General features: G+C 39.3%; 4 protein-coding genes across 7 annotated transcripts in view; all 4 read left to right on the top strand.

Annotated features, from left to right (window-relative positions):
- LOC111587406 (synaptosomal-associated protein 25-A-like) overlaps nt 1–2773 on the top strand; it is a 42181-nt gene extending 39408 nt beyond the window's left edge. For both annotated transcript variants that reach the window (XM_023297348.3, XM_035942505.2), the window contains exons 7-8: nt 390–534; nt 1365–2773. In XM_023297348.3, the coding sequence (XP_023153116.1) occupies nt 390–534; nt 1365–1433 (214 nt within the window). In that variant the 3' untranslated portion in view covers nt 1434–2773. The remainder of the gene's footprint in view (nt 1–389; nt 535–1364) is intronic.
- A 1876-nt stretch (nt 2774–4649) lies between these two features.
- On the top strand, nt 4650–8011 carry LOC111587412 (cytochrome c oxidase subunit 5A, mitochondrial-like). The gene is made up of 5 exons (XM_023297355.2): nt 4650–4809; nt 6211–6327; nt 6584–6705; nt 7288–7401; nt 7886–8011. Exons 1-4 carry the CDS (start codon nt 4677–4679, stop codon nt 7399–7401), a joined length of 486 nt encoding a protein of 161 aa, XP_023153123.1. The 5' UTR covers nt 4650–4676; the 3' UTR covers nt 7886–8011.
- Nucleotides 8012–9648: 1637 nt separating this feature from the next.
- fam219b (family with sequence similarity 219 member B) lies at nt 9649–18624 on the top strand. The gene is made up of 6 exons (XM_023297344.3): nt 9649–9869; nt 10347–10455; nt 13715–13808; nt 13912–13989; nt 14355–14406; nt 15908–18624. Exons 1-6 carry the CDS (start codon nt 9795–9797, stop codon nt 16055–16057), a joined length of 558 nt encoding a protein of 185 aa, XP_023153112.1. The 5' UTR covers nt 9649–9794; the 3' UTR covers nt 16058–18624.
- Nucleotides 18625–21047: 2423 nt separating this feature from the next.
- The window catches only part of LOC111587409 (AT-rich interactive domain-containing protein 3B-like), a 56761-nt gene continuing 54522 nt past the window's right edge, over nt 21048–23286 (top strand). The window contains exons 1-2 of one of the 3 annotated variants that reach the window (XM_023297353.3): nt 21048–21341; nt 22584–23216. In XM_023297353.3, the coding sequence (XP_023153121.2) occupies nt 21306–21341; nt 22584–23216 (669 nt within the window). In that variant the 5' untranslated portion in view covers nt 21048–21305. The other 2 variants (XM_023297352.3, XM_055012919.1) reach the window with 2 other exon arrangements.

Genomic DNA, 23286 nt, shown 5'->3' with positions numbered 1-23286 from the left:
AACTTTTCTCCATCTTTTTGAAAAATATACCAGCTAACTTGTGTTTTCATACAATTTTGCCATTTCAACAGCACAGTTTTCGCTAACGAATGAAAAAAATTGTACTTCACTTGTATGTTTAAGGGAGCAGAGACTGCACAGACAGAGCAGTCTACAGCAAGAAGCAGTCAAAGTTTATGAAGAATTGCAGTCATTTCATAAAAGGCAAAAAATAACCATCACTGGAGCAACAGTTTGAACCCAGATGCCTTATGAAAATGAAATATGCCACTAGTTTGTAATCTTTTTGACTTTTGACTCTTTAAAATTAAGAAATAAGTCCACCACAATATCTCCAAGGTAGTTTTTGACCAATAAGCAGTCACACTTCTTTGTCTTGTGTATTTCAGGGTAACAGACGACGCCCGGGAGAATGAGATGGACGAGAACCTGGAGCAGGTGGGCGGGATCATTGGCAATCTGCGTCATATGGCCCTGGACATGGGCCAGGAGATTGACACGCAGAACCGCCAGATCGACAGGATCATGGAGAAGGTGCTATACGATATTTAGACTATTACAATGGAGAATACTGTAGTTTTGTTTTTTTGAGCCAGGGTGCACGACATAGTTGCCATTGCTTTATAATGAACTTTATATAGTGATTTGATGGAGGCAAGTCAGTTTCATTTGTTACTAACAAACAGTTTCTTCTCTTTGCTTTCATGACTAGAGTAGCAACAGAAAATTTAATTCAAAGTGACATAAACAGTTGTGATGCTCCAGATTATTGGCGATATGGAAGTAAAGTCCACTTGTACAGTCCAGTACAGTGTGAGGATCAAGGAGAAAACACAAGTATACTTCTTTGTATTTATGAAACAAGATCATGCCAACCAATATAAGGCTACAGATGTCAGCAGACTTTCAAGAAAATTGCATGAAATATCTACCTATAGGCATGTTTGTGTTATGCTAGGAGAATGCTACCAGAATGTGACTTGATTTACACATTTGGCGAAAATCTGAAAATGCAGGTGAACACAGAAGTATAGGTAATTAGGTAAATGAAAAGCAGAACAAACAGAACTAGAAAAAAAAAGTAGCTAATATACGAAATATGGTATTTAGCTGATATGTAGCATGGATTACAGGCTCACCATTAGCGGATAAAGCTGTTCTGATTCTGAGCAGATTTAACATGGGTTTGACACACTAATGGAAGAATATCTGATTTGCGTGCCAGTGGTGAAAATCTGGGTGTTAAACATTTTAATTGTATACTTTGTCCATTAGTTGAGTATGTTTGTCTTCAGCGCTGGTTTTTATCACATTCTCCTAACTCATAGCTGAGCTCTGTAACAGCTGCTGCTCTCCTCTTTCAGGCTGATTCCAACAAGACCAGGATTGATGAGGCCAACCAGCGTGCTACAAAGATGTTGGGCAGTGGCTAAACTGCAGCGAAAAGTGCTTTCATCCCCATTTAACCCCAGTCACCCTAATAATAACAACACCAACTAAACCCAGCCCCCAGTACCAACGCCCAGCGCCCACATCCTTCGCTCGACAGCAGGCGCTGCAAAATCATGCTTTTATTGTGATACTGGTAGAGGTTTGCACACATGCACATATCATCCATCCCTCCTCTGCCCTCCCTACCATTTCTGCCCATCACTACAACTCCGTTCCTTCCAACCCTTGTTGTCAGTGTTGTTCAGTGATGTCTCTCTTTTGATTTTGTTAAGAGATAATAGTTCTGTTCCACAACGCCCACTCCAACTCTCCACACGCTGTACATAGTGCTTCTTTAATGGCTTCAGTGATTTAGATCACTTGTCCCATTTTTCTTCATCACTCCTTTTTTTTAAAGTCTATGTGTAATATAAACTGTATGTACACCTTGTTTCCAAGATGTCCTTTCCACATGTCAGTATTCTGGTGTTGTCCATGCAAGACACACTGTGTATTCATCAGTTACGATGTTGTGATGCTACATGATAAGGCCACAGTGATTTGCCATGAATATAGTGAACATACAGCTTATTACCAAGGCCACTGTTTAAATACAAAGTCATTTCATGTAGATGTGGAGCTGCTCAGATCTCACCAACATAGTAGACGATGGATAAGGTTTTGGGCCATTTGGATAAAAACACAGCTTTTTGGTCATTACTGTGCACCAGTATTTTTACTAACTGTTAATGGAGCAGTATTAAAACAATTTGATGCCATAGATTATATACTATTTTCCTCAGGGAGCTAAATCTGACCACTCAAAAGCAATGGCTGGATATTTGAGTGATACATTGTGATTTATAAAAATGACATATTTGTAACACCAGGTTCAGTGTTTATGTCTTTATGATCTGAACAGCAATATAGATGGGACTCAGACAAAAGCTAACATGTGATAGTGAAAGGAGGTGGAGCTTTGCAGAAGGTCAGAGTTCAACAGCAATCAATTCAACTTTTACAGAGAGGTCAACAACCTCTTCACATACCAGGCCACGATTTGTCCATGATTCAACCCTAGCAATATGAAATAGTCCTTTAAGTGTGTTATGCATGTGCATCCGCTGCTAGCAAACACTGAATAATTCATTTATCCAGGCAAAAATATCCTAAGATGGCAACCGCATGCTACATATGTAGGCCACACAGAGGAGAGGCCCGTATTTATCTGCAATAGTGCCACTCTTTGTTTCATGTCTCTTTACCTGTCCGGACTGTGACCATCACTGTAAAATAATACCTTGGAAAATGCCAATAAAACCATCATAACTGTAGAATCAAACTGAGTTTCCTGTCTGTTTTTATGACACCAGAGACTGAACGTAGATGTAAGGAGAAAATTGTGTGAAGTCATGGAACTAGACCAGTGTCAGCAGGGTCACTCTATTTACAACTCAGCACCTAAACTGGCTGTTAAAACTGTTTTATGAGATATGAGATATCAGATACACTATTTAGTTAATGTGCAGAATAATGTACAATATTTGCGATGGGGAAGCTTGACATTGTGGATGCTCTCAAAAAAACCCAACTACATTATAATGCAAAGATCAGAGCCACAGTAATGTAGCGATGGTATATATTAAATGGAGGCAGGAGTATGTGACAGTGTGCTAGGATAAGAGATAAAGACTATAGAGATTGATAGAAGCAAGCTTTTTCATTTCTACATGACAGTGAATTTAATCAAGTGAACAGAAGATAGGATCTAAGTGAAGGCACATACTGGAGACAAGAAAAACTACATTTAAAATGGTGTAAACAAAGCATTTTCAGACACTCAAAAGTCTTGTTTTTTTGATGCAGAATATTACATTTCACCCTTTTTAACCCATATCTCATGCTATGTTGAATTTTCCAATTTTTTTTAGAGATCTTCAATCTTCATGCTCCTCGCAGAGTCAAACGACTGGCTTTACAAAAGACAAATGAGATGTTACAGTCACAGCTTTAATCAGCTTGTGAAGATGTTTTTGCAGGTGATGTTACTGTGATAATTAAGCTGACAACTCTCAACGAAACATAAATGTAACATAACGATCTACTATATAAATCCAGTGTCTTATCTTTCACTATTCCACGGGGTGGTCAGAGGTCTAAATGGCTAAAACATGCAATGTCAACACGGATATTTAAAGCTCAAATGTGTGGCAGACACAGAGGAAAATAAAAGACGAGCTCAGATAGAGACAGATAGAGACAGAAAGAGACAGAGAAGGAAAGATGTGCAGCAGCACATTACACTAATGGACATCCACTGTGGTGCCCTGGGCTTAGAACGGATTAGAGTTTACCACGTCACTAAGAACACTGACACACTCACACAAACTTGAATCAACAACATACACACACGGCAGGGTAATCCACCATACCTTCATTACATCCATTACACAGGCATGCATGCATGTCCTGTATATCCATACACACGTTTGAATCTTACCACTGATATAATCAACTTAAGAAACCCTTAATTATATGATTACTTGGAGTTTCTGAAATACAAAAAAAAAAAAACATGTTTTAGAATTCAATCTTGTAATTTGCATCAAAATTATTTGCTGCAGAACCAGAAAATGAAATAAACCTTTTCTTATTGTTTACCATAAAACCTGATGTGGGCTGAGGGCTCATGAGTGTGTTTTTAAACCTACAGCTCCCTCTGCTGGTGTCATAGCATGGTACACTGCATTTCTGGTTTTAGCTAGGCAATGATGTTACCACGAATTTGACACATGAAGTTCAATTGAATCATCATGAGGGGTTCATATTTTGAAAAAAATGTTTTAGTTTTTACTGAGAAATTAGCATCGGAAATATTTAGTTTTGATTTGAGATTTCGAATAGAAAGTAAGTATCCTAACCACATTCGTATTCTTGATTATTTTTCTTTTGCTCGCTTCTGTGTACAAAGATGTTACAAGAACTAACATTTAGGAGTACTTCAGAGGTAGGTCCAGGCCTTATAATAATTTTTAGTAATCTTTGGTAATCACAAAAAGATAGCTGCTGTCAAACTGGATGCTCCCAAATTCCCTTTGGCAGTCACATTTCTGGCAATAAAATGAGGGAGCTTTAATTATTGAGTGTCTTGAATAAGTAAGAAACAACTGACAAGTCCGCAGCTTGGACGTAGAAGCGTTCGGCTATTTCCGTAAGTCACGTGATCCTGGTGGCTCTCTTCGGGTATGTCCGTCACAGTCTCCCTCTTCAGCAGACACAGGACGGTTAGCAGCCACTGCGGTAACATGTTCCGAGCCGTTATCCGCCTGTCAGCCTCCGGGGCCCGGAGTCTGGCTCGGTCACGACCATGTTACTCAGGTAGGACTGTCCGCTCTACACCTGGCGTGAAAATAACCCGCCGCTGCCATAACGTTGATTACAATAAGCTTTCTTGGCTAGCTAACTAGCTTAGCCACCGCTGTCTGCTTCAGTGTAGCTAAATGCTAACATGGGGTGACATTGAATCATTTTTGTGAGTAGCTGTCCTTGTAGGCTTGATATTAAAATTGTCTCGCATTTAAGCCTCTCTTATTGCAATTTAAATGAGAAGGCGCGAAGTGAAATTTAACTAAAATGTCACGACCTTGTGATGACCCTCCTTGGTTCGTTCGAGAGTGTCAGTGACCGCAGTTCAAGCGCAGTTTATATCAGCACGTTGTAATGTCTAAAGTTAACTCACAGCATATCGCTTTGGATGTTCTTAGTGGTATAGTTAACTTCTACACGGAGCATACTATGTACGTTTTAAATTAATTTGCTACTGATCTGTTTTGATGCTGTTATATTCTCAGATTACCTGACCTGAACTTCCTGCTCAGGTCAACTGTAGTTAGCTTCCAGTATGTGTTTGTCTGTGCAGACTAGGTCACGACTGTTTAATTCACTCTTGTTAGTTCCCAAAATATGTCTCTCTGTATTTATATTTTTGTAAAAATATCCTCAGAATAAGTTTTTGTTTTGTTTTGTTGTTGCACCTGTGAGTGTTGGGTGATGAGTTGATGAACTTGGATATACTGTACTACTTAAACTGGAATTGCAGTTACTTCAGCTCCTATTTAAATGCGTGTTGGGATATGAACTTATACTTGTGCATGGTACGTTACAGGCAAAAAAATGCAATCGTTAGAAGTACACAACGTACAGTGTTTAAAAAATGATACCAACCTCACATACTTGTTTATTGTCTAAATGGTATTTACACACAGAACCAGCTACATGAGAACAAGTCCCAGAAAAAGTCCTGACTTTACTTCCTTAAAGCATTTATTGATTGTACACCTTGCCATAAAGATGCACCTTTTGTTTCATATCAACCAGGTATTTGTGGTCGATGTACAGTGTGATTTTGAGGTTAAAGTGCTACTGTATGTTTGAATAAGAATCTGTAAAATTTGTCATAACTGTGTAAACAGTTGTTTTTTATTCAGGCAAACTTACTGTGCTCCTGGAAAGGTTCATAGAAAGGCATTTTTATGTGTTTACATTCCATATACTTACACTGGCCTGTCCACAGTGTACCCTACCTTTCACTTTAAGTCAGCTGGGATAGGCTCCAGCACACCACACCCTCTACAATATAGATAATGGATAGATGTACTTAGATTTTTTTTTTTTTTTTTTTTTTTTTTTTTTAATAAACAAATGCATACAAGTTCTTTAAACTTAGTCATTGCCTCATGGTCAGTATTTTAAAGTCTCTGTCTCACTCATTTTTTCCAGCTCCTCTGGCCTCCAGATGTTACTCTCATGGCAAGGTGGAGACGGATGAGGAGTTTGATTCCCGTTGGGTCACTTATTTCAGCAAACCTGACATCGATGCCTGGGAGCTGAGGAAAGGTGACTGTACTGACAGTTGATGTTATTCATATTAGGATGAAGTTGCCCACCTCTCTCTCTTTTTCCCCCAATTTGAGATCATTTCGAAAATCATCATAAAAGCATTAAGTAATTCAATTCAATTCAATTTTATTTATATAGCGCCAATTACAATCAAATTGTCTCGAGACGCTTTAATGTAATAATGTCACTGTTAATTATATTGCTGTCTCTATCACCTAATGAGTTTTTTCCCCCCAATTATTTTACCCTGAAGGCATGAACACCCTGATTGGGTATGACCTGGTACCTGAACCCAAGATCCTGGATTCAGCACTAAGAGCTTGTCGGAGACTGAACGATCTGGCCAGCGCCATCCGCATCCTTGAAGCTGTCAAGGTGAGTGACATTCGCTTCATAGGTTCATTTGATCTGGGATTACAACCCCTTGTGGACGTGGACGTGCACGTGCACACAGACAGCTGCAGACATCATGGACACGTAGTTGTTCTAATTATACTGCTTTCTAGTCCACTTGGTGGACTTTGTGCCATACAAATGCAAGAAATGTGTGTCAGTGTATCCCATGTATGCACACTACTGCCCTCATAGCCTCGTATCCACACAGACACAAATTTTGGGCTATATGTGAACCTACACAGTGGGGACCAGACAGACTCTCACAGATAACAGAATTTCTGTCACGCCTAAAGTATAACACTGACCTTAGGGTTTACATCAGTCTTTTTGTCGAACTTTGTTTCGGTGAAGAGGTGCATCTCTTGACAGATCCAGAATTTGAAAGAGAATGACTTCCCAAAGAAAACAAATAAAATGACACCACGAGAGGGAAGCTAATTGCTAGACCCTGTTGTTCCCTGTTTTTAGAGACTAACAATGACTTAACTGCTTGTTGCAGGGTTTGCAAGTATGGCCCACGATAAAATTCTCATTGTTGATTGAATTTTCCTCTCTTTCCAGGACAAAGCAGGCCCTCACAAAGACATCTATCCCTACCTGATCCAAGAGCTGAAGCCCACCCTCGCAGAACTTGGCATCTCAACACCAGAAGAGCTGGGAATTGACAAGTTGTAGGTGAGACTGCACTAAACCAAACTACATCCCATCTGCTATAAGACTTTACAACATCAGCATCACTGGCTGATGTTAATATAAACTGGACCCATATCATATCCCAAACCATAAAATTTGCACAGACATTATTGCACTGCTACAACTTTGCACTTTTTAAACTTATTTTTTAAGCCGCTTTATACTGCATTGTCTTACAGTGTGTCAATACTGTACTGTTTCATCTTCATTTCTCATCCCTGTACATATTGTAAATATTATTACTACTGTTCTATTATTATTTTATTTCTATTACTATGTCTTTTGCTACATAAGCTGCTGTAACAATGTGAATTTCCCCTGGCGTGGGGAGAAATAAAGGACTTATCTTACAACATGCTGCCTCAAACCCAGTATTTTGATACTGACCTACATACTGTGCAGTAGATCATGGATTATGTTGCACACTACTTGCAGCTAAAATGATGTTTTGTTTCTCTCTCCTCAGGTCATTTGATGTATAAGACGAGCTCTACTGATTCTCTCCAGTCAAAAATGTCTATATTGTTGATTAAACCTATGCTGTCTTGTTATGTACAAAATAATGAACCTAATAAAGAAAACAATAATTGAACGTGTGTGTTATGTGTTGTTTTTTTTATGGGGCACTACAAAAAGCCTGTACTGCTGATTGCAGCAGCAGCACAGGTGTAAATAGTATTTTAAGCAAAGGCTGCTCCTTCACAGGTGTGGGTTACTGAGCTGTTGTCAGTGTAATTACTGACGCCTGTGCTTCCCCTGCTAATGACAAGTCAAAATATCTGCTGTGAAAATAGGTTTGCGTGCAGTTGGGTTGAAAATTGTGAACAAACCATAACAAAATCAACTCAAGTGAAAAAAATACATTTCTATAATTGATAAACAAAAACTCTACTGCTGATTTTGGTCAATACTCATTCACATTGAATAGCTTAAATTACATTTTTTTTTCACAAGGAAATACATAATGTGTGATCTGCAGGGTCACAAGCAGCTGTGAAGCTAAAGATGAAACGGAGCAGGGTAAGTGTTTGAACAAAAGAACCAGTAACAGCTGCTGCTCTCCTGCTGATCCTGACCTTTGACTCTGAGGAGCTGGGCCTCATTAGTAGCCAAAAGTTACAGTCCAGACCGGGCTATTGGATTTCTATTTTAAACTGTTTAAATGTACATGTACACAGAACCTTCTCAAAGCTTACACCTCGATATGCAGAAAATGTTTCCTCATTGGTACAGTCATTCGGCCAGTTACAGACTGACGTGTGCCTCAATGAGGCTTTAGATCGATTCTCTGCTCAGCCACCAGATGGCGACAGGAGGCTTTTTGAAAAATTGTGTTTTCTGAAAGTAACCTAATGTGCATTCATTTCCAGAACTGCAGTGTTATGTGTGTAGGTGAGGCTCTAAACTCTTGTTTCATTTTGTTTACATGTACAGAGGAGTTTTTGGATATATCCATGAAAAAAAAACTAGCAACAGCCAGAAAATTAAGCTGTGAATGATAAATAAACAAACCCTTCTAAGAACCTGCAGAATAAAGATGGTAATAAAAGTGGAACGTCTGATGTGTATATACAAGAACAAACACATTTATTTGCAAAAAACAAAACAAAACAAAACATGCATTTAATGGCAGTCTTGAGTTTCCAATGACTTCTATAATTCTTAACTCTCCTTGATGGTGCCGCCTTTGTCACACACACACACAAAAACACCAATCATGCATTTTTGTTATTTTATAGCTTTATTATAAGTCTTCTGGAGACATGACAAAATCTGCTGGGTCATACATTATAAATTTGCATATAGCAATTCCAGCATTTTGGTTAATCTTGAACTTATTTTCACCTCAACTAGGCATTTTTGGTAAAACTTGATTAATTACACATTTTTTTTGTATTACAGGTTTACAGAAATTTTCTTTTTTAATATACAAATCAAGCATTATCTTCAGCATTATGTATTAAATATGGGCTATTTTGCAAAAATGTCTAAGACACGTTGTAAAACAAACAAAATTATATACATATATGTAATCTTATGTAAAAGGTGAGTTTTGTGACTAAAATGTTTGGAACCAGTAAGCTACACTAGGGTTGTCTACCTGCTGGTGTGGTATAGGTTATTAATGTATTAATGCTCACTTTAACTTTTCTCCCTAAATATTAAACATTTTTACTTTAAAAGACTTGTTTGCGACAGAAGCCTTTTTTTTTTTAACCCGGAAGTAGTCTGGCGCCTGTCATTGCTCGCAGGTTAGCTTAGCTGCTAACAGAAGAGTGTCTCTGCTCCTGTAGAACAACTCTAAAGTCCCTCTCCTGTGGGACAGATGTCACCATGGCTGTGTTGTGGTGTAAACTGTGACAACTGACGCCAAGATGATGAACGACATAATAGAGGAGCCGGAGAAGGACACTCTGCTGGAGGCACAGCAGGAGCCACAAGTTTTGTCGGTAATGTCAGCTAAAGCTAACGGCTAACGCTGCACTGTAAACAGACACTGGGAGGCTAGCTAACTAGCCTAGCAAGTGATTTTTGACAGTTGATTTTTGAGAGTGATTGTTGAGAGGCTTAGCGTTTTGTTGCTGATGAGTTTGACTGTAAATTATACTCACTGACATAATTAACGGGCTTTTAGATCATGATCTCTTCCTGAAAGTCGAAGGGACTGCTTGGAAGATTTAGATCTGATTTCGATTTTCAAAATTTCATATGCCTGCTACAATACAGGGATTTATCTCTGGAGAGACAGTGTTGCTAAATCAGAAATAGATCAAAATGAGATACGCTGAAATCTTTTTGAAGAAATGTCCTAAAACTTTGTCTTGTAATTTAATTATTACATGTCATGTAATTGTATGCTTTGTCATGTTCTTTGACACCATAAATTAATGTGAGATACACATTTTTCTTTATTTCTGAAACTTCAGGGGCCAAGTAGTGGTACAAGACCTAAGACCAGCGATGGAGGCATCAGGCCAGTGGAGAAAAGAGGACCTTACATCATGTCCAGAGCTCCAGCCATCCACCTCAAACTACGTAAGTGTTTCTTGGACTCATCAGCCAGTGACAAATTAAGGTCCATATTACTCCTGTCTGTCTGCCAGGAGTCCTTTCATGATTGCTGTTTACATGTGTAATTCATGGTCATGTATGCAGCATAAGATAGGGCAGCTTAAGAGTGTTGAATGTGCAGTTAGCTGGACAGCAAAGTCTGAGTCATATGACAGTGATGTCCGCCCACAGTTTCTCTCAGACTGAGCTCATAGAAAGCAGACGTTATAGTTGTCTTTCCATAATGTCATCCACTGCCTACTTCCATCGCATCAAATACCCCATGTTTTTAAATCGTGTAAATCAGAGTGTGCTGCATAAATGTAAGCTCTCAAGGTTTCTACAACAAAGATGTGCATCAAATGTGCCCTCACCGACTGCTGAATCGAATTACAATATGCATTTGACATCTACAGCAGACTTTGTGTAGCTGCATATTTTTGCATTAAGCCAGGAAAATGTCACAGGGAGGGTTTAAATACACGGAAGAATTATTGTTGAGTTTCATGCATGGAAGTGGCTGTAGTGAGAATCTGTCATGTGAGGTTGGCAAAACAAATTGCACAAGACACATGACATATTTCATTCACTCCACTGTGAATGTCTGTGCGGATGTAATAGGATTTTTTTTTCTTTTGCCGCTGCACTCTTGTAAACTATTACAGTTTTTCAAATCTTTGTAGAAACCCTCAATCAGACTGCACCAGACAGTGAGCCCCAAGCACCAACACACATTGCATGGGTCTAAACTTATCAAACATCTCAGAGTAGATGGACCAAAAGTTCGACACATATTTGGTTTGATGTAGTAAGCAGAGGTGTTTTATCAACTTTCAAAGACAGCTGCTCTAACCTGCTAAACATTTAAGATGGAAGAAGGAACAGTAGCACACACATTCCAGTAGGTGTGAAAACATACAATGTTTAAGTTTTTTTTTTCTTTCAAATACTAACTTCTTCAAGTAAATTAACTGTAATTGATTTTGTATGACATTAATCATCATCTGTTATCACACACAATGTATTTGACCAAAATCATCAAGGCCAAGACTTGTTTATATATAATGTAGACAAATTATACAGTGAAAAACAGCATAAAAAAATCCAACTACTTTAGCATTTCTCTTTGTATATAAGTAGCATATGATAAAAGTATTAGAATTTTCTGTGTTTTTCTTTTGCTGTTGTTGTTGTAAGTGTCTAAGCATCTTAACATGGTGACAAACCACTTTCATGCTGGGCTCCCACTACAGGAGATTTTTGTTTCACCACATCCCACAACCAGAGAAATATGGTGTGGGGAACTGGGATTATTTGGCAATGTACGGGTTTGACAGATCTATTTTGAAACCTCCCTAGCTGGAGGTTATGATTAATACTAAATATCCAGGAACAGCAGATGCCGTTGCATCGCTAAACATCCTAGCACTTGAGGCTAACATTAGTCTAGAAATTAAAACTTGTTTTCTTTCCATTTTGTTTCCATCTGTTTAGCCACACAATCACTTTAGGTAGTGCACTGTTCCCTGACTGCTCCCTCTGGCACAATAATCTGAATAGTAATCTGTAGTGTTTGATGAATCATTATTTTTAAATCTTGAGATCTGTGCATGAGATTAGTAAGAAAAATATCTGTGACGTTTCTTCTTATGCGTATGATGCAACACCATCTCAAAAGCTGTTTGGATTTTAAAACTCCTGTAGTCTAAACCCGGCGTTAGAAAAGAACTTAATTCAATTCAATTCAATTCAATTTTATTTATATAGCGCCAATTACAGTCAAATTGTCTCGAGACGCTTTACAGAACCCATATGCCTGACCCCCAGAGCAAGCCAAAAGGCGACAGTGGCAAGGAAAACACCCTTTTAACAGGGAAAAAAACCTCGAGCAGAACCCGGCTCTAATGTGGGGGGAACCATCTGCCTGCTGGCCGGGCGGGTTGAGAGGGACAGAAGAAGTAGAGAGGTAGAGATAGAGGGGTAGAGGTAGAGATAGAGGGATACAGATAGAGGGGTAGAGATAGAGAGGTGGGGGGTGGGACACAAGGACCATAAAACACAGCCACACATCTGAAGCATCCAGCATCCAGCTCTGGGACCAGGGACACTCGGAGAAAGGACACAGAAAGAAACAGAGTGAATGTAATGCAATAATGGTATATATAGTAAATACATAGGTAGTTAGAGAAGGGCTCAGTGCATCCAGAGAGGTTCCCCAGCAGCCTAGGCCTATAGCAGCATAACTAGGGGCAAACTAAAGGGACGTCAAGAGGGGAAGTCAGTTTTGCAAATGAAAACACCAGCTCACCCCGTCAGGGTCACCCAGTCAGCCCTAACTATAAGCTTTGTCGAAAAGGAAGGTTTTAAGCCTGGTCTTAAAAGTAGAGAGGGTGTCCGCCTCCCGAACCCAAACTGGGAGCTGGTTCCACAGGAGAGGTGCCTGATAACTGAAGGCTCTGCCTCCCATTCTACTTTTAGAGATTCTAGGAACAACAAGTAAGCCTGCAGTCTGAGAGCGAAGAGTTCTGCTAGGGTAATATGGTACTATCAGATCTTTAAGATATGATGGAGATTGGTTGTTAAGAGCTTTATATGTCAGAAGAAGGATTTTGAATTCTATTCTAGATTTAACAGGGAGCCAATGAAGAGAAACCAATATAGGAGAAATATGATCTCTCTTGCTAACTCCCGTCAGTACTCTGGCTGCAGCGTTTTGGATCAGCTGTAGATGTTTCAGAGAGCTATTGGGACAACCTGATAATAAGGAATTACAGTAGTCAAGCCTAGAAGTAACAAATGCATGGACTAGTTTTTCTGCATCACTCTGAGACAGGATGTTCCTGATTTTCACAATATTTCTCAGGTGGAAAAAGGAAGTCCTACAGATTTGTTTTATGTGCGAGTTAAAGGACATGTCCTGGTCAAAGATAACACCGAGGTTCCTCACAGTAGTACTGGAGGCCAATGTAATGACGTCCAGAGTAACTATATGCTTTGAAACTTAGGCTCCTTATTAAACAATGTACAAGTCGGAAGCTTCATAATCTCAAGTTCTCTTTACTTGGAGGCTGAGTCACAATGGTTGGGTGTGTTCCTTAATGATCTCATAAATACAGGGTATTATTACATAGTAATAGTGAAGACAGTGCTTCCAAAACTGCGTAAGTCTGTTAATCACAACAGGTAATCTATGTGAGTGTTTACTTTCAGCACAATAACTGTCCCTCGTTCTGCTTGTCCAAAGAAAAACACAGGGAGATGGCGAGGAAAGCGCTGAAGAAGAAAGCCCTTTCTCCAGGACCTGCAGTGACACATCAGCCCAGACAAGGAGCCAAGAGGTGAAGAGGCTCGATGGGGAAACATGAAGCAGCTTTTTGAGATGTCAGCATGATTCAAAATAAGAGTTTCTTTCTTTGACTGTTTCTCTCTTTCTCTTTTTAGGACAGTGAAGTACAACAAGGGCTACGCTGCTCTGAGTCAACATGCCGAGGATACTTTGATTGCACTGGACTCAGACAGGTAAAGTCACACCAGGGGTTGATGGATTGCTACTATATGCAGTAAAGTATGTGCTGATGGTCTGCTATCACAACTTTTTAGTAGATTTTTCTTCTTGAATAATTACTATTTATTGCTTTTCATTTCTCTGAAGTCTGTCTGAAAAGTTTGAGTGCTTTTCCAAAGATTGCTACTCAAACCGAGATCAACTACAGATAACATTTCCCAGTGAAACTCACTGTATTTCACTTTAGCCATAAAACTGTGTCACCTGGATAATGATCAGTTCCATTTTGAGTAAAGTTAATGTCCCTGAACAGGTTTTTAAGTTGTCAGTTGAGTTTCTCACAACAGAATGATAGAATGTGACCTCCCTGTCTTTACAGTGATGAAGAGATTGATTTTGAGCAGTATTCATCAGGGTACTCTTCAGCTGAGGTGAGTTGGCCCTGCGGGACATTTTTCAGATTCTTTCACAATCTCAGTTATCACATTGTCAAACCAGCTGTCTGACTATTGCTATGTAGGTGTGGAAAACATATTTCTTTGGCCATCCTTATACAATATGCAGTAAGATAATTTGTGTTTTTATCAACATGGGATTTTTTTGTGTAGATTTTCAGTCATCCGAGTCATGGTGATCCTAGGAGCTTCTGTAAAAAAGCCCAGTTGCTTTTTACTGAAGCTCCTAGGATAACGTGGGCTTGATTTTTCCATTTTGTCCTTTCATCAGTGTGACTTTTGTGTTGTCTTTCACCAACACATTGGTTTAGCTTGTCAGCACAGACTATTGAAAGTGGATTATTGAAAGCCCTGCCCTTCTATTTGTAAAACCTTTACAATGTAAATATTCACTACAATAGAAATACATCTGTCTGCACAATAAGAAAACTGGCAAATTATCTAAAGCGACTTTGCAGGATAGTTGTACCACCAAATTATACAAGGTTTAAACAAGTAGGTAAGGTTTAAAGGAACATGTTTGTCTCAAAGTGCTAATTTGAAAACAACTCAGTTACGAGCAGTTGTTGTAAACACAACTTATAAAATAAAACACTTAAAACTCGGCAGATCTTGTTTGTGTTTGCATACATTCAGTGGAACAGTACATACTGAAGTGAGTGTGTGAACATGAGTAAATTTGAGAGTAAAGAAAAGTGTTTTATTTCTGCTGCTGTTTTTCAGTCACACATTGACCCTCTGGCTGTTTTTCTGACATCAGCTGTAGTGATGCGTGGGGTTGTTGAACCTGCCTTTTAGCAAAGATCGAGTTAAAATTCAGTCTTACCTGTTTTCCTGCATTGTTGTTTAGTAATTAAGGGTTTTTCATAATACCTAAAAGACATACAAAATAGACACAAGTTTAAAAGTTAACCCCTTAGTGCCTGACAGACATACTTGATGTGCAAACTCAGGTGGAAGTGGAAACACAGCTTTGTAATTCTGCTTGGAATATATTTGTACATGTCTAAGTGATCATAGTATGAAGACAGATCAAACTTCTGCAAAGTTTTGTCTTTACTAAATACCTGCTTTCACACTCTGCTTTTCAGTTGAACTGGTTTCAAAGTCGGTTACGTTTAGTAATGTCGGTCCACTGCATATCAAAGCAAACAGCAGAACCTTTCAATGATACTCGTTTTTTCTCTGTGTGCTAAAGTAATCTGGTATTGAAATTACAGCAAATGTCTGCATTGTCTCTAACAAAGGGCCGACATTATATCCCACTTTGCATGAGAAATAAACACAAAATGATGGAATTAATTTTCATTGCCAAAATTTAAAATTTGATCATTTGACCATTCACAAAGAATTATTTATTGTCTGGGAACTTCAGTAACTGCAACTATAAACCGAAGATAAACATGAGTGGACTATCTACCGAATTTTTATTCTGTGATGTGTGTTTTTGACTGCGGCCATTGTCTTTGCTCTTTAGGTCCATCCAGATTTAAGCAGGCAGCTGCTTCAAGATGGTTACCGACTGGATGAGATCCCTGATGACGAGGACCTGGACCTGATTCCGCCCAAAGCCATGGGCTCCTCTGTGTGCTGCTGCTCTGAGAGCCCATCCTGCCCTTTGCAGTGATGTCTGTGGTGCCACTTGAACCTTACGAAGGCTTGGCTCCAGTGTCAGCTGGCTATAGTCTCTATTGCCTGCCGCCTTCTTTCTAACCCAGCTCCACTGCTGCGCTGCCTGAGGACTTCCAGCTCTGAAGCCGAACCACGTTTCATGGAGGACTGTGTGCACTGAGATCGCTGAATCCTTCTGAAAACGCAGATGGACGTGAGAACAAGCCTTATCCACTGTGACCCCAAAGCTTGACCTATTTTTTTATTTATTCTTTTTTTCTTTTTATAGAACTACATGAAATACTAACTACGCCACTGCTTTAAATAGAGTGGCAGAGTAAGTCAAAATTTGGGATGTGCCCCTGTTGGAGAGCTAGTTACGTCTTTTCCTCTCTGGCGAACAGGTCTGCCACCCTCTAAGCACGACATGCATATAAGTATGATGTATTGTGTTTTAATGTTTCAGCCTTTTGGTGAATCTGCATGTCCCAATTATTAACTAACTGCGAAATGAAGTCATGACATCTCACACGAGCATTGACTTTTTTTCTTTTTGTTACTGCATCTGTTCACAGGACTCACATCTAAGTTTCATTCCTAGGTGACCTGCTCATCACGTGAATACAACACCTGTTTCAACAAAAACTAACAACTTGCAAGCAAAGCACTGACTCGAAATAGGACATGTAGTCTTTGAGTAAACCTCCTTAACTTCATGGCTTATGTGTGTTGGAGTGAATATTTTCTTTATTAAGTGTTAATATGTACAAGAAAGTTATTACATTTTACCAGCAGTCATTGAGAAAACTGCTACATACCAAGAAGGACTACCTTGTAGAAGATTTACACTGAGAGAAAAGCACAAGGTAAAGTTGTCTGTTATTGAGATCCACTGTTAGAAAAAAGTAATACGTACACTTTGGCACCCCATCTCACTGCTGTATGCGGCACACATATTTGAAGTGATAACAGATTGAAGTGCTTTAGTAGATGAACCAATGACATTTGGACATTACAGTATTTGCATTGTAGAAGAGGGTTTCATTCCAGACACCAATATGTGCCACAGCAAAAAAAAAAAACCTGTTACAAAAAGATTGTAAGCATAATAGTGACATCTGTAATTGACATTCTCCCCCCTTCTTTCTTTCTTTGTTTTTTTTTTTTTTTAACAATGATATACTTTAGAAAATAATTTCATGTGGATAGTAAGAATTCCAAAATAGCTTTGTGTTGATTACTTTTTGGGATATGTAGCATTTTGATCTAAAACTCAATCTGAAAGCTCTAAAGAAGGATGTGTGTAGACATCAGATCTGAGTTACATTATTTTATTTATGTATTTATTAGTACATTTGTTGGGGACACTAAAATAGTTGCTACAAGTTAAAATGAGACCAGCTTAGCATAAGATCTGAGCTTTTTGTCTACCATTGTTTTTTTGTTTTTTTTGTAATCCATATTTACATGCATTAGTTTAAACAATGTGTTGGAGTCAGTTTCTGGTTGTGTTATGATGCATCTGTCATTGTTTCCTGCACAGCAGACAGAGATATGCTATGAACACTTAATCCAAAAAAAAAGTACATATATATTATTTTTGTTTTCCACTTTAGAAAATGTATCTTTTCACTAAAGTTACTGTCTGAGTCATATTTTCCTTTTCATTGTTGGTGTTTATGATGAAACCGTTAACAAAACATGTTAAGTATCAGAGTAAGTGACAATGATCCCTTTTTCAGGAGACTGATGTGTGTATGTGTGTGTGAGTGTATGTCTGTGTGTGAGTGCAGAGATAGAAAACAATTTGCCTTTCACATACATTTGTAAAATGAAAGATTGAAAATTGCACATATGGTTAAGTGCATACATGTTTTAAGTCAGGATAAATGTGCGGCTGCTAGTTGACCTACAAGCAGGCCACACTGTTATTTCTCACACAATGATATTGTTTGTCAGATGCTGTAACTCTCAGTCATATAAATAAATGATTCACCAGACCGCTTGCCCACTACAAAGTAAATAACTGGAAAGAGCATGTTCTTCTGGTTAAAACACAAAAAGTAGAAACCTTGGTTTGTACTTCACATAGTTGGGATCAGTTCATGAATGTTAATTCAGGGATTGAGTTTGTTCAAACCTTTGCAATGGAAATGCTCATTTAAATGCTTAAAAATGTTACCCTATTAACGTGTAATGTAAACTATCTCCCCCCAGCACTCCATGGTTGTAATGCGGGTGATTTAGGAATAAAGGCTGATTCTACTATTACACAAGTGTGACCTAAATGCTTTAAATGGACCAGCTGAATTTAAAGTGTATTGGCCCTGGCGCTGGCTCTGCACGATGTCTTTATGTACAAAAAATGTGACACTTAGTGTGGTCAGTAGCAAGTACACTTTACTCACCTGTACTATGCAACTATTGGGACAATCTGCTTGTTATATGTCATTGTGACAAGATAGGGTTATTGAATGCAAAATGCAATAACTTGTTTTTTTTACGATGGTAAACACAATTCTTTTATTATTTGATTGTACTGTTTATTGGTTTACATTATTAAATAAAACTCGGTTAATTATACCTGTATGTCTGTTACTGTGATTAGAATTTTCAGAATCAAGTGAGCTTGTGTAAATTTGGAATATTTTAATTTTCTGCATTAATATGACCCAAAACATCAGATTTTTACACAATTTCTAAAAGTAGATAAGACAACACTAATTTATTTGTTGAGGAAAAATGATACAATATTACATATCTGTGAGCAGCAAAAATATGTGAACCTTTGCTTTGAGTATCTGCTGTGACCCCTTTTGCTCACAAATAACTGCAGCTAAATGTTTTCAGGAAATGCTGATCACTTGCTAATACCAGCTTGAAGGAATTTTAGCCCATCCTCTGTACAGAACAGCTTCAACTCTGAGAAGTTTGTGGGTTTCCTCACATGAACTGCTCCCTTCGGGTCCTTCCACAATGTTACTATTGGATTAATGTCAGGACTTTGAGTTGGCCTTTCAAAACATTAACTTTATTTTTAGTTAACCATTCTTTGCTGGAATGGCTTTTGTGTGGTTTTTTTTCTACTTTTTTTTTTTTGCTGCATGACGCACTTTCTCTTGAGATTCAGTTCACAGACTGAGGTCATGACATTTTCCTTAAGAATACACTAATAGAATTCAGAATTGTGCAAATGTGCAGCAAAACCACCCAAAACATGATACTGCCACCACCGTGTTTCATAGATGGGGTAAGATTCTTATGCTGGAATGCAGTATTTCCCCTCTCCAAACATAACACACAAGCCAAAAAGTTCTATTTTGTTTGTTAAACTGCAGGTCAGCAGCAATGTTCTTTCCGGAGAGCAGCAGTCCTGCCATACACACTACTGTTGAGTGCTCTCTGATGATGGACTCATGGACATTAATGTTAGTGGGTGTGAGAGAGGACATTAGTTGCTCAGAAGTTGCTCTGGGTTCCTTCCTTTGTCACTTTGCAAACACGCCTCACTCTAGGAGTGATCTCTGTTGGTTAACCAGTCCTGGGAAGGGCAACAGTGGTCTTGAATTTCCTCCATTTGTACACAATCTGTCTGACTGTGGATTGGTGGAGTTCAAACTCTTTAAGGAGAGTTGTAATCTTCTCCAGCCTCCGATGAACATTAACAGTTTTTTTCATCAGAAATCCTTAGAAATCTCCTTTGTTCGAGCCACGATACATTCTACAAAAAGGTTGTGAATATCAGACTTTAATAGATCCTTGTTGAGGTGCCCACTCACACCTGATTGTCTGTTTTGACTGAAAACAACTAACTCCAATTTCCCTTTCAAATGAATTGCTAATCCTATGGATTTGCATACTTTCATCTCTCACATATATGTAATACCTGAGCTTTTTCTTTAATTAATAAATAATGAAGTATAATATGTTTTGTCTAATTAGTGTACCTGGATTGTCTCTAGCTTCTCTTGTGAGTTGTTTGAAAATATGATTCTTTTAAACTCATATTTATGCAGAAATACGGACAAATCTAAAGAGTTCACAAACTTCACAACCCCTACTGTAAATTAGTTATACAAATGTGGTTAATATACACAGTCTATGGTAATATACAGCACCAAACACTGAATTTACACTGCATGTTTCATAAATTTGCACATTCTAATGCGAACAATTTGCACATTTGTACATTCCTGCACATCAGCTATTTGCTACACTTACTGTCTACTGACTTGCAGCACTTACTTTCTTTTTAAATCCTTTAAAAGCCCTCCAATTGTCACTGTTTACTGTAAATCACCAAACCCCTCTTAAGAGAAAAGCTACTTGGCAGTGAAACTGATCGTGATGAGCGTGTCGGTCCTTGTTTCCACCAGGGGGCAGCATGGAGCCACGCTGCATTCGTAATGTAATACCTGTTGCACTTCACTGACACTTTCCATAAAGTTTTTGTGTCATCTCATTTAAACATTACTCTATAATCATTGGCATGTTATGCAGCAATAGAAAAGATCTTATTCTGTTAGCAGGACGTGTACATAACTTGTCCTGCTAAGTGAAAGACTAGTAGTCACAGAGCTCATTTCCAATCGTGCAATTTGGTTTTAAAATATATACATTTCCACTGATAGAATCCATCTGTGCGTGTATTCATGTTTCAATAGACTGTAATGATTAAAGTATCTGGCGCTGTTCCACAATTAGAGTTAGTGGTAAATTTATACTTCAGCTTTAATGAGATTATATAGCACACAGGGCTTCTCATAGACATTCCAGACCCTTTAGTTCGTTTTTAGGCCACTACCCTTTTATACAAGTAATGAAACGTTTGGAATGATTAAATTACAGGTAAAGTGCTAAAATAAGTGTCATGAAACTGAAAAGGCTGATACTTGTTGCTGTCGCTGGGCGGGCCTAATGCTGTTGTGCGCCACGCGGGGGGTGTCAATTGAAGGGGAGGAAAAAAACGACTGGGAGTTACCTCAGCGCTTTCCGCGATATGAGAACGGGCCATTTTCCACTCGGTCTCCTTTTCTATTAAAGAAGAAAATCACGAAATTCACCGGGGACACAAACACCGGCAGGACCAGTGGCCCGTTCGGAGAGCTCGTGCAGAACACAGACGATCTTTCAGCTCGCGGATCTCAAGCCTGCGGTGCACGCTCACTGTCGCTCCCCCCGTGCGCGTGCGCGCGTGTGTTTACAAGTGTTTGAACGAGTGCCAGAAACGAGGGAAGAAGGAGGATAAAGCCAAGGAAGGAGGGATGGTGGACAATTCAAGCAGTAGTAAGGCACAAATGGTGAGTCGCGGTCCTGCCTGGCATCCCTTCACATTTCTCTGACCGGTTAACGAGCTCAAAACCCTCCGAAACACGCAATTTTAACCGCCTTTTATTTGCGTTACGGAAAAGAGTGAGCTAGCTTAACGTTACAGTTTCCTAAAGAAAGAGAAGCGCAAACTTTGAGAGGTAATTTGACCTTATGGTACGTTGCTTTTGTCTAATTCTATTATGTTAGGATAACACTGTCATATGTACATGTTTACAAACGTGTCAGTAGGCTAATTTTGCGTGTTTGCTTGGTAACTTAACCTCAAACATATTACGCATACGTTATCCACGTATTTTGAGGATGTGGCAGCTAACTAGCTAAATGCGGAAAAGGTGTTTGGACTGTTTTTTCCCTTTTCAGTGATTGTTTGCCCTTTTAATATCACGGGAGGTTATCCTCTTGTTCGTTTAACGTTGAGCTTTCTGCTGCAGGGTATTTGGAAGCAGTCTGTCTCTCTTTCGGAGTAACTAATTTGGATATTACAGCTGTATGAAATAACTTTATTAACTTTAGTAGTGACTAGTGTTCTTCCTTTGATAAAGACGTTTAAACGTTACTCAGGATTTCGTTATGAGAGGCCACTGAACTACTCCCACTAAAAATCGGTAATACTTAAAGTGTTGTTTCAAATAATTATTTATCTTATCTCCTCCGCTCTTATCAAGAAAATTTCTGTGGCTGGCTGCCATAGAGTCTGCAATTGACATTTACCCACCAAAACTTTGAAAGTGTTTTTGTGAATTGCTTTAGTCGTTATTGCAAAGGCTTTAACTTTGCTTCTGTGTAACGAACCTGGTTATGTTCAATGCTTGAATCAAGACAGTAAATTTTCCAGCTTCATTATTTTTGCTTTTGCACATGGTCGGGCCTTTGAATTGAATGTAAAAGTTGAAAACCTGGGCTGAAACAATGTATAATTTATTTCACAAATATTGTGGATTAGTTGTTGTGTTGTTGCAGATTTTACGCTTGGTGGCACTTGGCTTAGGCCCCATAGTTCAAACATTGACTTAAGTAAATGAGTACAAGAAGTTACAATAAAATTTTTACTAGCTGAACCTGATGAAAACCATGTGGCTGAATTATCCATAATTGTGCATGTGTGTCAGTTAATGTTTAAATCAGGCTTCTTTGTTCCATTGTAGCTTTAAGGAGTAATTAGATTTCAGTATACGTCAGATCATCCTTTACTCCGTCTTTTTTTCCAACAGCCCAGCATGTCTCAGGAGCCCGGTGTGGCCTTTCCTCAGAGCACCTCTACAGGAGGAATGAAGCTGGAGGCAGTGATGGAGCAGCTCCAGCGCCAGCAGCAGGCCCGACTGGAAATGGAGCGCAAAGAGAGGAAGCTACGAGAGGCCCACATCATGTATGCTCAGCAGGTTGCTGCCCAGCAGGCCATCCTAGCAGCTGCCCGGGCTTCGGGGGCCAGCTTCATGGGCAAAGGCCTGGCTGGAGGCATCCCTGGTGGTGGGTTACCTCCCCGGGTGTCTAATCAAAGCAGTGTGGACTCGGAAAGAGAGGATGACGAGGACAGAGGCCGGGATTCTGGGGATGATGATGACGACAATGAGATGATGGAGGGGGACGAAGGCAGCGATGAGGATGAAGGAAATGCCAGTGGTCTGGAATTCCTCCGCAAGCAGACCCTTGCTTTGCAACAGAATGCCTCCCGCATCCCAGCCCGTCCATATGGCAGTTACTCTGCATCGGCCCCCCACAGGGCTGCATCACCACCTATTAGAGTGAAGCAGGAACCTGATGAGGGTCTGTCTCCTGCAGGGCCTAACTCTGCTACCTCTCCTAACGGACAGGCCGACTGGGGCTTTGATGATCACTTCAGACAGGTTAGTGCTTTGCAACGTTACCACACCATTTCCTCCTTATTGCATAAAATTCTGTGATGGTCTTTCCCTA

Source organism: Amphiprion ocellaris, chromosome 1, assembly GCF_022539595.1.
Source record: "Amphiprion ocellaris isolate individual 3 ecotype Okinawa chromosome 1, ASM2253959v1, whole genome shotgun sequence".
NCBI lineage: Eukaryota > Metazoa > Chordata > Actinopteri > Pomacentridae > Amphiprion > Amphiprion ocellaris.
Note: the sequence above shows the minus strand (reverse complement) of the source record. Positions and strands in the feature narration are given on the sequence as shown.

Coding starts and splice junctions, on each gene's coding strand:
- LOC111587412 (XM_023297355.2), top strand. CDS start 4,677: ATGTCCGTCACAGTCTCCCTCTTCAGCAGACACAGGACGGTTAGCAGC. Junction 6,328..6,583: donor TGCCTGGGAGCTGAGGAAAG/GTGACTGTACTG, acceptor TTTACCCTGAAG/GCATGAACACCCTGATTGGG. Junction 6,706..7,287: donor GCATCCTTGAAGCTGTCAAG/GTGAGTGACATT, acceptor CTCTCTTTCCAG/GACAAAGCAGGCCCTCACAA.
- fam219b (XM_023297344.3), top strand. CDS start 9,795: ATGATGAACGACATAATAGAGGAGCCGGAGAAGGACACTCTGCTGGAG. Junction 10,456..13,714: donor AGCCATCCACCTCAAACTAC/GTAAGTGTTTCT, acceptor GCTTGTCCAAAG/AAAAACACAGGGAGATGGCG. Junction 14,407..15,907: donor CAGGGTACTCTTCAGCTGAG/GTGAGTTGGCCC, acceptor TTTGCTCTTTAG/GTCCATCCAGATTTAAGCAG.